The 14,231-nt window shown below is 42.8% G+C and overlaps 1 protein-coding gene across 2 annotated transcripts in view; it reads right to left on the reverse strand.

Moving 5' to 3' along the window:
- Positions 1-14,231, reverse strand: part of LOC139650166 (solute carrier family 22 member 23-like) — a 37,657-nt gene that overhangs the window by 10,611 nt on the left and 12,815 nt on the right. For both annotated transcript variants that reach the window (XM_071526739.1, XM_071526738.1), the window contains 4 exons: positions 11,951-12,054; positions 11,651-11,805; positions 1,279-1,447; positions 313-440 (listed from right to left, as the gene is read on the reverse strand). In XM_071526739.1, the coding sequence (XP_071382840.1) occupies positions 313-440; positions 1,279-1,447; positions 11,651-11,805; positions 11,951-12,054 (556 nt within the window). The remainder of the gene's footprint in view (positions 1-312; positions 441-1,278; positions 1,448-11,650; positions 11,806-11,950; positions 12,055-14,231) is intronic.

Raw genomic sequence — 14,231 nt, forward strand, 5'->3', positions numbered from 1 at the left:
TTACTATGGTTACCAGACAAGAAATGGATGTAACCTTGTCAATCTGCCTTATTTAGGAAAGCACAACCGGCCTAACAACAAGCCCTAACAAAGCACAGAGCTCCTTGCAGAGAAACCATTTGCTCGGAAGAGGACATTGCACTAAACATATAATAATGGGATGCATGTGTTTGAGTTTTTAAAAGGTTACAATGAATACAGACAGTGGTCTTCATTATGCTAATCAATGTCAAAATAAGAAAGGCATTACTTTTTCATCAAAAGAAAATGAAAGCAACGTTTATCACATGAAAATGAGTGTGAATCCATTACCTGTGAGGATCTGATCAGCGTCTAGCTCCGTGTTCACCTGGTTTTTCTTTGCAATGTGTCCCATGATCCACTTGGAGCGGCAGTACTGCTGAGTGGCCAGCAGCCAACGCAGCGACTCAGGGAAGATCCTGTCAAGAAGACAGAAGACTTCCTTCTTAATAAGAGATGAACCCCAAGTCACAATGAAACGAGTCCTCCTTTATATCACAGACATTAGTGGGAGACTGCTTCAAATCTCGCTACATCATCCTCCTTCCACTGCGGAAATCCCTGTCTTAGTATAAAAATAAATTCAGCTCTTTGTCTCCCACGCTGATTGAAGTGCATTATATCAGCAATATTGTTGCTTGATCAGAGATTAGGGCTTTGAAGTACTTTTGATTGTTTCTGAATGGAAAGCCCTTTGTTGTTCAGGTGCGCCATGGAAGCAAAGCCAAGCTCTGTGATGCTCTATGATGAATCTAAATTCTGGGATTTTCCTCTGCTGGCTGTGTACACCTCAGCTGTGGTGCTGTAGTGTACTGTGTGCCATGGCAGGATAAATGGAGGTGAATACATGAGTATTTACTGCCTGAGCCTCAGCAAAAGAGACTGTAGTCACAGTAGAGGTCACTGGAAATGAGTTACATTATAGACATTAAATCTAATTCAGCTGGGAATACACTGCTGCAAAATGTCCTTGGAAGCAAGACTTTCTCCTACTCCTCGCTGTATATCACTGATAAACCTTGTAAAACCTGTGAAAGCATCTTTAGCTTTACAAGGTTTAATTTGGACCATAAAACTCTGGATGCTTAAGAGTTTAACACATTAAGCTTAGAACTTAAGCTAGCATCACACAACAGAATAGACTTCAAAGAACAACTCAAATTGAAAAACAGCTTGTAACCTTGGAACAGAATAATGGAAACCAACATAAAGCAGGTCTGTGCCAAGGTGCAGCAGATGCTAGGGTGTTTCCCTTACCAGATGTAGGACAGCATAAGCAGCAGGGGGCAGATGATGACAGCCTGGAGGACCTGCCAGTCACGACAGAGGTATGCCACCCCGGGCATCAGCAGCTGACCACCCAACACCACAAAACTGGCCACCATGGTCATGGAAAAACGCCATCCTGGCAGACACAGCTCAATCCCTGGCAGAGAGAATAAACGGGAAGGAGGAGAAAGAGAGAAGCATGTGTCATTAGAGTTTTCTGCAATGGCTATTTCTACCTGTGACAAAATGCCCATATAAGAGCTAAAAACCAGTATGATTTTGAATGGAGCAGAAGACATTTTTTCTTGGTTAAGTGACACTGGAAGTACAGATGTAAACAGAACATCAGATGTAGAATATTATCTGATCTTTCTTCATGCTGACAGAAACAGGCCACACAGTTGATGAATCAATCACACAAACATGCTACTGCTACCGCTGGCTGGATAAGGGAGACAGGCCAGAACATGGATCCTGACAGCAATGCCATCCCTCCCTATGCAGTGAGATTTACCTTGGTCTGATGCAATGTGGAGGTAATACCAGGCCAACATACAGTATGACGACTATTAATACTGTGACTTTACTGTGAAGAGAATAAGCCGATGGTAGCAGGCAAGCCATTGCTGAACTTTACATTTAATTTAAGACATATTAATATATTAATAGAGGAGATAAATCAGCATCTACAGTTGTTGTTCTGTGCACCAAGACAGTAGGCTGCTGTGAGACTGAACTAGAAAGAGGTTCCTTGTACCCATTCCTCCTCTATCAGAATGGCACTGATTCATTCACCAAGTCATTAGCATGCACACCACGCTGACAGCCAGCAACCAGAGACAGTTCAGCCCTTTAGACTCTGCAGCATTGAGCATGGACTCACATCAAACCATAGAAAGTGAATAGTACTGTAATGCTGGTATTCTCATAGTGCCTCACTCTGTCCTCCCTCATTCATCCCTTTATCTCACACATCACTTTCTATTTTTTTTCCATTGGGTCTTTTCTGCTGCCCTGGCATGCGGACAGTCTCCAGATGGGCCTTTGAAGGTGACAGGGCCAGCATAATACAGTGGGTGCCGGCGGTCCCGCTTCATTCCTGAGGAAAAGCCTGGAATTTCAATTAGGACTTGCCCCCTCCTGAGGACATGAATAATGCTCTCTGTTCACAGACACTATCGCAGCTGGAATGACAAAGCCAATGAGCGGAGAGCAGGGCGATGGGTGCAGGACCTGCTGAGTTTGAACTAACTAACCTCAAGTCTCCTTCTCTGTGTGCTGTTGGAAGGAAAAACCATGGTTCACTGGTTATGGACCGCATGGGATTTGAATTCTTGAGTTATGTATCAGACGTCATGTGCACTGAACAGGCCATTGCACTGTGACCCCAGAGTATGTCCTGTGGTGAGCTGCGCCAAAATGCTGACACACACACACACACACACACACACACACACATAACAAGACAAATCACATACACTAACATCTTTTACAACTACAGTAAGGATACACCACCATATGGACATACATATCTATGGCATGTTCCGTAGATGGAGCCGCAGAATAAAGAGCAGAGGTTTGTGGAAAGGAGGGGAGGCCTCCTGAGCTCCTTACTCCTGCTGACCCTAATCCTCCACATCCCACTAGATCAGCATTCCCACAATGCCCTGCTCCAGCCTGGGTCCCACTGACACAAATCTGCCCCCAACTAAGCTGATGTCGCACGCAAGGCACTTGCCAAAGATGCTAACCTGCAGCCCCTGGGGGGGGGGCGAGAGGAGTGGCACATACACGTTCACGAAAAACTGACAAAGCGCCCTTAAATACATTTGGTCACATGCACATTGGATGAGAAAATGACATAATCAAAGAATGAGCCAATAGCCAATTAATAGTCACAATAATCCCCAAAGAAGCTTTGGCTGGTTTGCTGACTTTGGCAAAACAAGTATGTGATTCACACCCTCTGGTACAGGCCACAGCAGTTCACTAGCCTTGAGTCAAGTACACAGTGTTCAGTCAAGGAGGCCCATTGTTTTACAGTGAAACAACTGGGTTGATCACTAGGGGCCGTCAGTGGGGCCATTCCCTGTACCCAGCAGCTAATGCCATGACCTCTACTGGTCACATGAGCTCCTCATGGCCCCATGCCATGATGTCACCCCCTGATCCTGGCCATTGGGTTTGTGTGTCACACTCTCACTCGCTGATTCTCGGTGCTCTGGGCCATGCTGTGAAGTATTTTATTAGGGGGCTATAGACTAAGGTGAGGTCATACTCATTGATCAATCCCTTATCTTAAACTGCAAAGAAGGCCAAATAGCCACAGGCATCGGTCCTTTGATCTACTGTAAGTGGGCTGAAATTCTCAACAATCAAAGTATATGTAAAACGCTGTCAGGGGAGAATTTTCTCCTCCTTTTGACAATGTTTGATTTTGTGTGAGTGCGTTTGTGTGTGCTGAAAACACACAGAGACAAAGATCAACACAAAAAGCAAGCAATCAGCTCTACAGTAGGCCCCAAATGGGAATACAGTGACTGATGAACAGTTTCCACTCTTAAACAAACAAAAGATTTAAGATTAAGTCTCACAAGCTCATCAACCAAAACAGATTCATCAGACTGACCAAATAATTACTCAAACATGGTATTTGTTCCCTTTTTCTCTCATTATCAGAGGACAGAGAAAAAGTGCAAAGGTTGTTCATGCTGATTTAGCCAAACACTGGACTTCACTCAGGCATTTGTGGAGGGAGATAGCATGTGGTTATGTCACAAAATGTCTCTCTCATAAATAAACAAGCTTTCCAATTGATCTCCACTCTGGGCCAACCAGAACATAGTCAGGTCATCTGTCCTTTCACTTCTAATAGGGAAGTAGCAGTCCTTGAACTAAGGCGGGGGAAAACACAGATGTAGGCTACACATGTAGGTTAACGTGCTGGGGGGAAAGATAGGGAGGAAGTTTGCTGAGCAACCAAGAATGCACACTCTGCACAAAAGGGAACTTTAACCCTGCACAGAGGAAAGAAACCGGGTCTGCACCTTAACCCATTTATCAGGGGACGACTAGAGGGGGAGGAGAGGACTGAGGGGAAGGATGAGGCAGGAGGACGACTGTTCAACCCATGTATCACAGGGAAAATGGCTTCCTTTTGTTGAAAAGGTTTAATTCTGTGTTGTACTCTACTACTACTACTACTACTACTACTGCTATACAACACAGAATCTATGTTCCACTCTGTCTCTCTCTATTAGAAACAGTGATGCTGCAATAGGTAGATTTCATCACTAGTCAACTTGAACGCTTGTAGGCTTAATATTCAGAATGAGATGCCTTTCCATTTTCATTTCACAAAGCCTGGGTCTCCTTACTAAGGCCCTTGTGATCCTACTGCAATATTTCTGCAGTTGTGTGAGGCCGGCCTGGCTGCCTGTCCTCAGGGAGCAATAGCCATGTGATAGGAAATGAAAAGCTTTTCTCTAGAGTCCAGACTTAGACAATATCTCACATGTGCTACTCAAGTCAGCAAACCAGACAGAGATATCCATCACAGGCATGTACAAACAATCAATTTAAATACAGACCGCTAGACAGATAATGAGACAAATAGGCAAACACAACAACCTGCCTAACAGACTGTACAAACAGGAATCTGACATTGACACAAAGGAAGCCATTTTCACACAAGGACATACACACACACACACACACATATACGCACACACAACTTCCTCTCTCTTGATCTCTCCCTCATCTCTGTGCAGAGAGATTAATGCCTGTGGTAAGAGGAGGGCACCGCTGTGAGAAGGCACCTCATTACCGGCAACAGATCCTGTACCACAGAACAGTGAAGAGGGTCTGGCCTGGCCTGGCCTGGCCTGGTCTGGCCTGGACTTGCCTGACTACCCTGGCAAAACACAGCATAGCGCTGCAGCAGGAGGTGTACAGCGCCAAATCCTGTCTGAATGGAACAGCTTTACTCTCAAATGGAAGGAAACACACAGACAGGCAGCTATGGAGTACATATAACTATATACCATCCCATGGAGGACGGATCAGATGAGGGGCTATAAATGACTGCATGCACTAGAGAAGCAAAAGAAATAGAGCACTGTAATGGTACACAATATCATTATACATCACATCTACCTCTCTTACCTGTGATTCTAATGCAGTCAAATGCAGTCTACCTCTGTGTGTACTCTTCTCCAACCTTACTAATCCAGTAGTAGTATATGTACAAAGGGAGTGAGAGCATATACTACCCACACAATCAATACAGTCTAGTGAGTGCCTGGGTGTATCAGCAACATCATAATATACGGCTGGAATAAGTACAAAGCTTATTATATGACGAGCTTATTAATATTGGTTCTAGGTAGTGTTAATGGCTGCTAAATAGGCTCTTGATCAAACAGAGTGAGCTATCCCCACTATATTAGAAGATAACCTTATCGTGTCACCAGGCAATGTCATGTCATGCTTGTTTGATTTATGGTGGGGAAAAGGTTTTTTTAATTGACTATTCATCTGCCATGGAAAATGCAAATCTAAATGGAAACTAAAAAAAACAAACAAACATGATTTTCATTGGGAAAACTAACGATACAGTACTAACAAATGTTTCTTGTTTAGTTTAAGTAGCGTTCCAGAAACTTTTCCTGTCAATGTGACAAATGTCACTATCCAAAAACATAGAGGATATAAATAAGTTAAATATCAACAACTGTGAGCCAGTTATTTCCCCAAAGCATTAGCGTGAGCGTGTCAGACAGCATCTTTGATCGACAATAACATGTTTTTCCTCTGGATCACACTGCGTGCAACGCGTGCACACACACTGAGTCATTGAGAATGTGTGTCAAAGGTTATTGAGAGAGAAGTTCTTTGTGATACATGACTGGGGACTGCATGACAGAAACATATAGTCTGTCTCACACACACAGTCTCTCTCTGTCTGTCTGCCTCTCTCTCTCTCTGTCTCTTTGTCTATCTGCCTCTCTCTGTCTCTCTCTCTCTGTCTCTCTCAGTCTCTCTCTCTCTCTGTCTCTCTCTCTTTCTATGTGTCTCTCTCAGTTTCTGTCTGTCCATATGTCTTTCTCTCTCTCTCTCTCTCTCTCTGTCTCTGTGTCTCTCTTTCTTTCTGTGTCTCTCTCTGTCTCTGTCTCTCTCTCTCTGTCTCTTTCTCTCTCTAGAAGACACATCTCACACACCCACGACAGGTATAGGCAGGCCTCCTGTGATTCAGAGGTGGAAAGGACCCAAGTACTGTACTTTTTATACTGTACTGTTTATTTTAAAGATACTTGTGCTTTACTTTAAGTTTTCAATATTAGGGACTTTTCTCATTTTCTTACACTTCAAAATACACTTCAAAATTCACATTTCACTCCACAACATTCTCTAACACCTGCATTTACCAGTTGCGTTTAAGAAATATAATGGAAAACACTAATGCGTGCACACACACTTTAGCTGGCAATTTATATTCTTCAGTCGGGATCAACTTTTCGTTTACCTAGCAAATATTTTGATACAGCAAACTCTTACTCTTACCCAGAGTATCCCAAAGGTATTTCAGCATTCTGATTATCAGGCATGTGTACTTTCACCACTGTTGTTACAACATGACCTCTGGAATAGTACTCCTGCTAAAGTGACATTTGGTGTAAATAACTACCCTGGGAAAAAATATATATATATAACCGCTTCTCTGTCTTGGAAAAGCAACCCATTTTCGCCCCCAGTAGCTGATACTAATGCATGAGGCAACAAGCGTAAATAAAAAGCGAGCTCTAGCCCACTGCCCCAGAACACAATAATTGTCTCCAACTGATCACAACAATCTCATACAAACACCCAGTGCCGCCAGCTAGCATGACTCAGCTAGTGTGTGCTGCTGTGTGTGTTTATCTGTGTGCGGGGGGTTCAGAGGTGTGTGTGTGCGTACTGTAAAAACGCACTAGCTAGCAGCACCGTGACCCTGAGCTATAAGCACTAGTGCTTTGTGCGGTGCTACAGTGCTAAAAATGCTAACACACACACTGATGGAACACTAGGGTATAAATAGCTGCGCTGCATCAGATGACTCTCTATAGCTATCGGCTTTGCTATTCTTCCGTAATGTTTAATAGCCAACATAGATCAATGGGGTGGAGAGATGACCTATTAGTCTGGTCTGTTTTACATGAGAGGTCTTCGCCTTAAAACACAGCAACACTTCACTTTCACATGCAGAGGCGGCCTAATTGCATCACATTGCACCACAGTCCAGCACTCAGAATGGCAGCTTAAATCAGAGGTGAAAAAGTCCTTTCTCCTTTCCACATTTCTCCCCATCTTACTCCCCACTCTTTTTTTTCTCCCCATACTTTTTTTTCTGCCTTCTCTCCCTTTGTCTGATAAGTCCCCCCACCCCACCCCCAATCTCCACTCCTTTTATTCCCCTCTCTCTGCGTGGCAGTTAGCGTCAGGAGCCGAATTAAGTGTCGCCTCACATCAGCCATGTTGGCCGCTGCAGTGGGCCTGAATCCGACAGGCCATCCTAGCGGAAAGGACAGTGGTAGTGCTCAAATCGCTCCCCCTCTTGTGGAAAGGGGCTCCTCATAACTCAGTGGATTGCCTACTTGCTGTTCTCATAGAGTCCAGCGCAGGGTATGACGGGTTAGGGCAGAGTTTCCCAGACTTGTTCAAACCAAGGACCCCCATATAGACCACCATTTGATGAGATTTTGTCCCACATGCCCCCATCTGAGAAGACCTTTTGTTTGATATGATGTAGTACAGAATTGCTTATTGTTTTATACTGTACATAGATTAAATAATGTTTTTTTCTTCCTCTACTCTCAGATTATTTCATTGTGCAATATTTCAAAAAGATTGGTTGAAATTAACTGTGAACCCCCTCTGACCGCTTCAAGGACCCAGAACCCCACATTTGGAACCACTGCTTTAGGAGACAGTGACTTGGATGATGTGGGTTATTGTCTTCTTTTTACTGTGTGCTCTTACTCATAAGGATTTGTCAAATTGTATGTGAAACCTAAGAGAAAGGCCACGATCATGTTTCTGACTTCTGTAATGCCACCTTCTAGATTAAGATTATGAAATGGCGCCTACCCTTCCAGATATGTGCACTAAGACTTAATTGCACATGGTAATGGGCTGATGAGAATGGGGGATTAGTGTCATGTCTCCAATACAAACACAGCTGAAGCTGAGATTTGGACCCGACTTCCCATTCTCGGCAGAGTCAACCAAAGCAAACCACAAAAGAAGGTCATGTGGTTTACATGCTTCTGATGTTAAATGTGGAAATGTCATATGACAGCGAGCACCAGAGTTCAACTGGATTACATGTACATTTTAGGTCACACTCTTACCCAGAGTGATTCACAAGGAATGACCAGGTTTAGGTGACGCACATTCTCAAGGACACTTTGACAGGACACACGGCTGTTGCCGGGATTGAATCTGAGCCTATCAATGTAAACACAAGGCAAACACAAGGAAATGCAACTGATTTAGGAAAGTCCCAGAGTGCCTCATTTACTAATTTACATTTTAATGTAAAACAGTTAGTGACACTTTGCTGTTGGCTGATGCAACAGTCAATCCACATTTCAAGGCTACAATGGATTCCGAACCAGTATGCGTTGAAATAAAATGATTGATTCTGTCCAATAGTGTCTCTGTTATTGAATGATATATACTGTAGCTAAACTTCGACCAGCACTAGTGGAGTTTTGTCAGTACAGAGTGGTTGAGGGGAAAACATCATATGACAGTAGCCATAACACATAGAATCAGAAATAGGGGCAGCAGTATAGCGATTCAAAACCTATCCAAATGTGCATATTTAACCTTATGTTTAACCTTCTGTAAAGGTTAAACTTACCTAGGTAAAGTTTACTAGAAAGTTTGGCAAACTTTTTTTGAAAGCAAGAATTTCATGTCATGAGGATATTGGTTCTTAGAATAGAAACAAGGAAACAGCTGATGTGGTAAAAATATAATTAGTATTATTGCTTCATAAATGAGTGTCAAACCCAATTTCTTTCTACTTGGTGTGTGTTGCTTAACAACAGCAGGGAGAAAAGGTATTCAGCTGACTGCATGACAGGTCCATGGTTGACTGTTGGCTTTTATGACTCTTACCTGAGGAGTTGGCAGGCTGACTGATTTAGAGTGGCACTCCTTAAAATCTGTATTTACTCTGCAATTACTAGGAAGGCAAATGCAAAGAATGGAGAAGCAGGGTAAAGAATGAGAGAGTGAGAGAGGGAGGAAGGAAAGATAGATTTGGCCAAGTAGAAATTGAAAGAGGGAGTGGGAGAGAACAAAAGAAGGTTAAAAAAAAAGAACACAGAAAAATAATGAGAAAGAAATATTGAAGGGGAGATGTGGTCTGGGGGAGAGAAAGCAGCATAATCCTTTGCTCCAAAGTCTGACCTAGAATAATTGGGCCCTCTGTAGAACAAACAGATGTAGCTTATTTTTTGGCATGCACCTCTGCTACACTGTAGCTCTCTGCCCCCAGAGAAATGCTCTAATAAATTCAAATATTGTTCCCTTTTCAACCATCACAATGCTCAACTGCTCTGCTGCTTTGGCCACCAGCTGTTCAGAGACATGAGATTTGTGTTTTAATATGCCTATTCAGTTCTTTTTTTTTTTTTAGATGGTTTCAAAGTAGACAGCGACAGGGAAGACTGGGAGAGAGAGGGGATGACAAAGTTCCCAGGACGGATTCAAACCCAGGACATCACATTTACATCTGAGCCACCAGGACGCCCCATGCCTCTATACATTTGTAAAGAGTGCGCTGCATTGGTCACTGCACCACTAATGCAAGAGAGATGTAAGATGATTCAGAACTTCTACAATAGCTACCACTCTACACAGACTCATATTCTTCATATGAAGAGTAAAGAATACAGACAGGTGTATACTAAGAACTACTAAGTCCATAGTGTACAATAATCTATTGAATCATAAAATGCAGCCTGATGAGAAAAGAATGGATGCTGATGTCACTTTCATTTAAAATCAATAAGGCACCTTACTGTACAGTGGCATCCAACCCCTTTGGTCCTCTCTCCCTTCTTCTGTCCCACCCTCTCTCCCTTTGTCCTGGGAGTGGACCAAACGCTCCTTCTATTTTGGGAGTGCAGCGAAGCTTTTCAAGGTATACGATGTGGAGTAAATTAGAATGACAAGGACATGGAGACATGGAGGGGCCCCCTCCTTCGTCATCTTGCCCTTGCTCCCTTCCCTCCACTTTTGCAACCTCCCTTTGCACCGGTCAATTACTGCAGCCAAAGAGGCTTTTAAGGATCCATCGCAAGACCAGAATGTGCATCAACTGGAAGGCCAATTACCAGGACACTATCAAAAGTCCCTTCTCTCCCATTCTCTCTCCTGTTCCCCCTTGCAGCTTGCTAGATTATCACTCCTTTAAAGCTTTGCTGTACAGAGAGAAGGTCACACTCAACAGAGGGGATTCATCTTCATGAACATTATGGACTGTATGGACACTAACTGCAGTGATGGGTGAGACTGCAGTGAAGGCATACTATCAAAACCCCCTCCTCTACTCTCCTGTGTCTTTATCAGTAAAATCCCATGAAAATAATTTAGCTGGTCCACTTAAATAAAAATGAAAGAGTTCACTTCAAGGGTACACATGCCAGTAATTGCTCTGTAGTGAGAAGCGTACATCCAAAGAATGGCATTCAGTTTAACAAATGTTAGTAGGTCACTGCAACAATTGCTTCTCTTTAAAGCTTCTTGCAGTTGGATGCGTCCCTCAGCTTCCCTCAGAATTAAAGCGAAACAGCTCTTTGATCAGATATGTCTGGTTGTTAGTGATGACACAACTGAGGGAAAACTAAGGATAACTGCCCCTTACAACATTGAACTTGCTGTGTACCAGCAAGAGCTGTTATTACTTCCTAGAAATGGAGCCGAGGCCAAAACAAACCAGACTGGCTTACCCTTAAGGTGAGCAGACTGTGCTAATGTTCCATGTAATAGACCTGCATTTCCTGTATTGCTGCGGTGCAATGGCCTTTGCCATTTCTTGTGAGCTCCTCTGTTTAGTACATACGTTGAAAACAAGCTCTCTCACCTGCAGGGGATCCTCCACAAACATGACCCACACTAACAACAAGCTTTCAAGGTGTTCAAATGGTACCTGAAGGGCTTGGAGTCAAATTTCCGCATTTCTTGAGAGGCCTAGTTTATAGACATTCTGGACACTGTAGCATCATTGTAGAATTGTACACAGTCAACCCAGACGATTATTAATGTATGACAGCCAGTGCAGGGCAGTGGTTGGAAGTTGAAGACTTACTGAGGACATAGAGAGACAGGGTGATCCCTGCCAAGCAGAAGCCCTCAAAGAAGCGCAGGGTGCTGAACATGGGAACGTTGACGGAGAAGGCCACAGTCAGGCCAAACACCAGCATGAACAGCACTGAGATGATCAGCACTGGGTGGCGGCCAAACCTATAGAGGGAGTAAGACAGAAATTAACTTTTTGACTTTGTAAAACATAGGTCTTTTGATTAAGGTATTTTATCCCTCTTAGCACCGAAAGACCATCATTTGTATTTTACCTTGGATTATAGGCACACTCAATGTACAGTCTTACCAGTCAGCAAGGACTCCAAACACCAGGTATCCGAAGATGGATCCCACCAAGAGGGAGAACTTTGCAATGTGGACCTTCCACGCCGAGTCACACACCAGACTCCACTGCAGAGACAGATGAACACACATTTAAGCGTCAGTGTCAAACAGTTTCTGCTTTGCAAAAAATCTGGAAATTAAGCGTGAACATTATTTTCTGAGCATGAGGCATTTTTATCCGTCACACTCCACTAGTTGTACACACAAAAACAGTTTGTCTAACTGGGTGATGGGACACTCCCCCACTCTCAAAACACATTAGCACTCATATTATCATATGGAAAATCCCAATCAAGGTTTTGTTACGCTCATTTGCTAAGCTCACATAAACAGATATTTTCAAGGAAAGGAAGAGTGAATGTCATAAATGCTTGTTGGGATTTGGACTATTATGAATATCAACACGATATTCCCCCAAAGATTACCTTCCCTTAGTAAGGAATTATTTCACTCACAATTTTGGGTAGATAATTCCAAAAGTGTAAACTGGTCTGATCACCAATTATCTGTCTATGAAAAGCTGTTCAAGAGGCTCTAGAAAGGGGCTGTCCCACGTTAATTGCGGCATGTGAACGCCTCATGTTCACAGCATGCTGCTGCTGCTCTAGCCAATTAAGAGTGCCAGTAGGAGCAGAAGAGAAGAGAGAGCAGACTTTAAATACTATTAAGAGCATAGTTACGTTTTAGTTCCTAGTATTATCACAACGCCAGTTTACTTTTCTGTTAAGAGTGTGCGTGTGTGACAAAGGGTGAGTAAGCAATTACCCTTTTAAGACATATTTGTTGTAATGTGTCATTTTCATTGCTGCATGGAAACTGCTGTGTGAATTTGTTGATGTGTAACTGTTACCTTTGGCATAACTTTGATAGAATATCACAATCCATTTAGTAACTGGTCACATAATGGAGAGAGGCAGTGATGCTGTACATTATTTATTTATCTTGTTATTTTAATTGTGAAATAGATAGCATTCTTTAATTATTTTGGTTCTTGCAATATAGTATAATTATTATAATAATTTTGCTGTAGGTCTGGATACAGGTACACAGGTGTTATTGTTAGAGCAAATACTATACAGTCCACCTTCAGATAATACTTTATACAGCTTGATAGATTACCTATGTGATTACCTATTACCAAGGGTTTTTGTTTTTCTGTTTAGATCACACTTCTGTCCATCCTGAGCATAAACTGGCCAGAGATAACCCTCATGTCCGTGTTTTCACTGACACACCGTGGCGACAGCCATCTTTAACTTTGAGCCAGAATCCTCCAATACAAAGTGGTCCTTCAAGCCGGATAGGGCTGTTACCATGGCAACGTCACAGCAGAGTTCACAATCCAACAGCCTGCCCACCTGGATGACTACATACTAGATTACGGAGGCCAACCGACAACCTCTACACCAGGGCATGAGGTGAGCCCTCCGAGTAGCAGTGCATCCATCATCCAGGATCCAAGGCAGTCCAGTCCACCCAGTAGCTTCATGCAACAGATCCTTGAAACAGCCAAACAGCAGAGCAAGACTGCTAAACTGCCTTGGTCCATTATTATTCTCACTATACATGCTTCCACTTGGTGACATCATTAGAGATCACAATTTATGTTTCCATAGTTATGCGGATGACATGCAACTGTACATCTCTGCTGAACCAAATGATGCTGCAGCTATAAACTCCATTACTACCTGTCTTTTGGCAATAAATAAATGGATGAGCAAAATTTTTTAAAGTTAAACGAGGACAAAACTGAAATCCTACTAGTCGGCCCTAAAACAAAAAGGGAAATGCTGTTTAATAATCTGGGAACATTGACTCCCTGGATTAAATCTGAGGTTACAAATCTTGGTGTTATCCTAGATTCAGATCTAAGCTTCAAGTCCCACATTAACAAGGTCACGAAAACATCATTTTTCCACCTGAGAAACATAGCTAAAGTATGACCATTATAAATCAAAAAGATGCTGAAAAACTGATTCATGCATTTATTTCAAGCTGACTCGATTACTGTAACACACTTTTTACTGGTCCCCCGAAAAAAAACACAGAGACTTCAGCTTATTCAAAACTCTGCAGCTTGGCTATTAACCAGAACCAAGAGGAGAGAGCACATTAGTCCAGTTTTAGCTGCTCTACAGTGGCTTCCTGTAACATTTAGAATTGATTTTAGGGTCCTCCTCCTTATATACAAAGCCCTTAATGGGCTAGGACCAAGCTACATTGCTAACTCCCTTGTTCACTAC

Source organism: Centroberyx affinis, unplaced genomic scaffold, assembly GCF_046629955.1.
Source record: "Centroberyx affinis isolate AG114_WGS23_722 - 3 ecotype Tasmania unplaced genomic scaffold, CSIRO-AGI_Caff_v1 ptg001449l_1, whole genome shotgun sequence".
NCBI classification, from domain to species: domain Eukaryota; kingdom Metazoa; phylum Chordata; class Actinopteri; order Beryciformes; family Berycidae; genus Centroberyx; species Centroberyx affinis.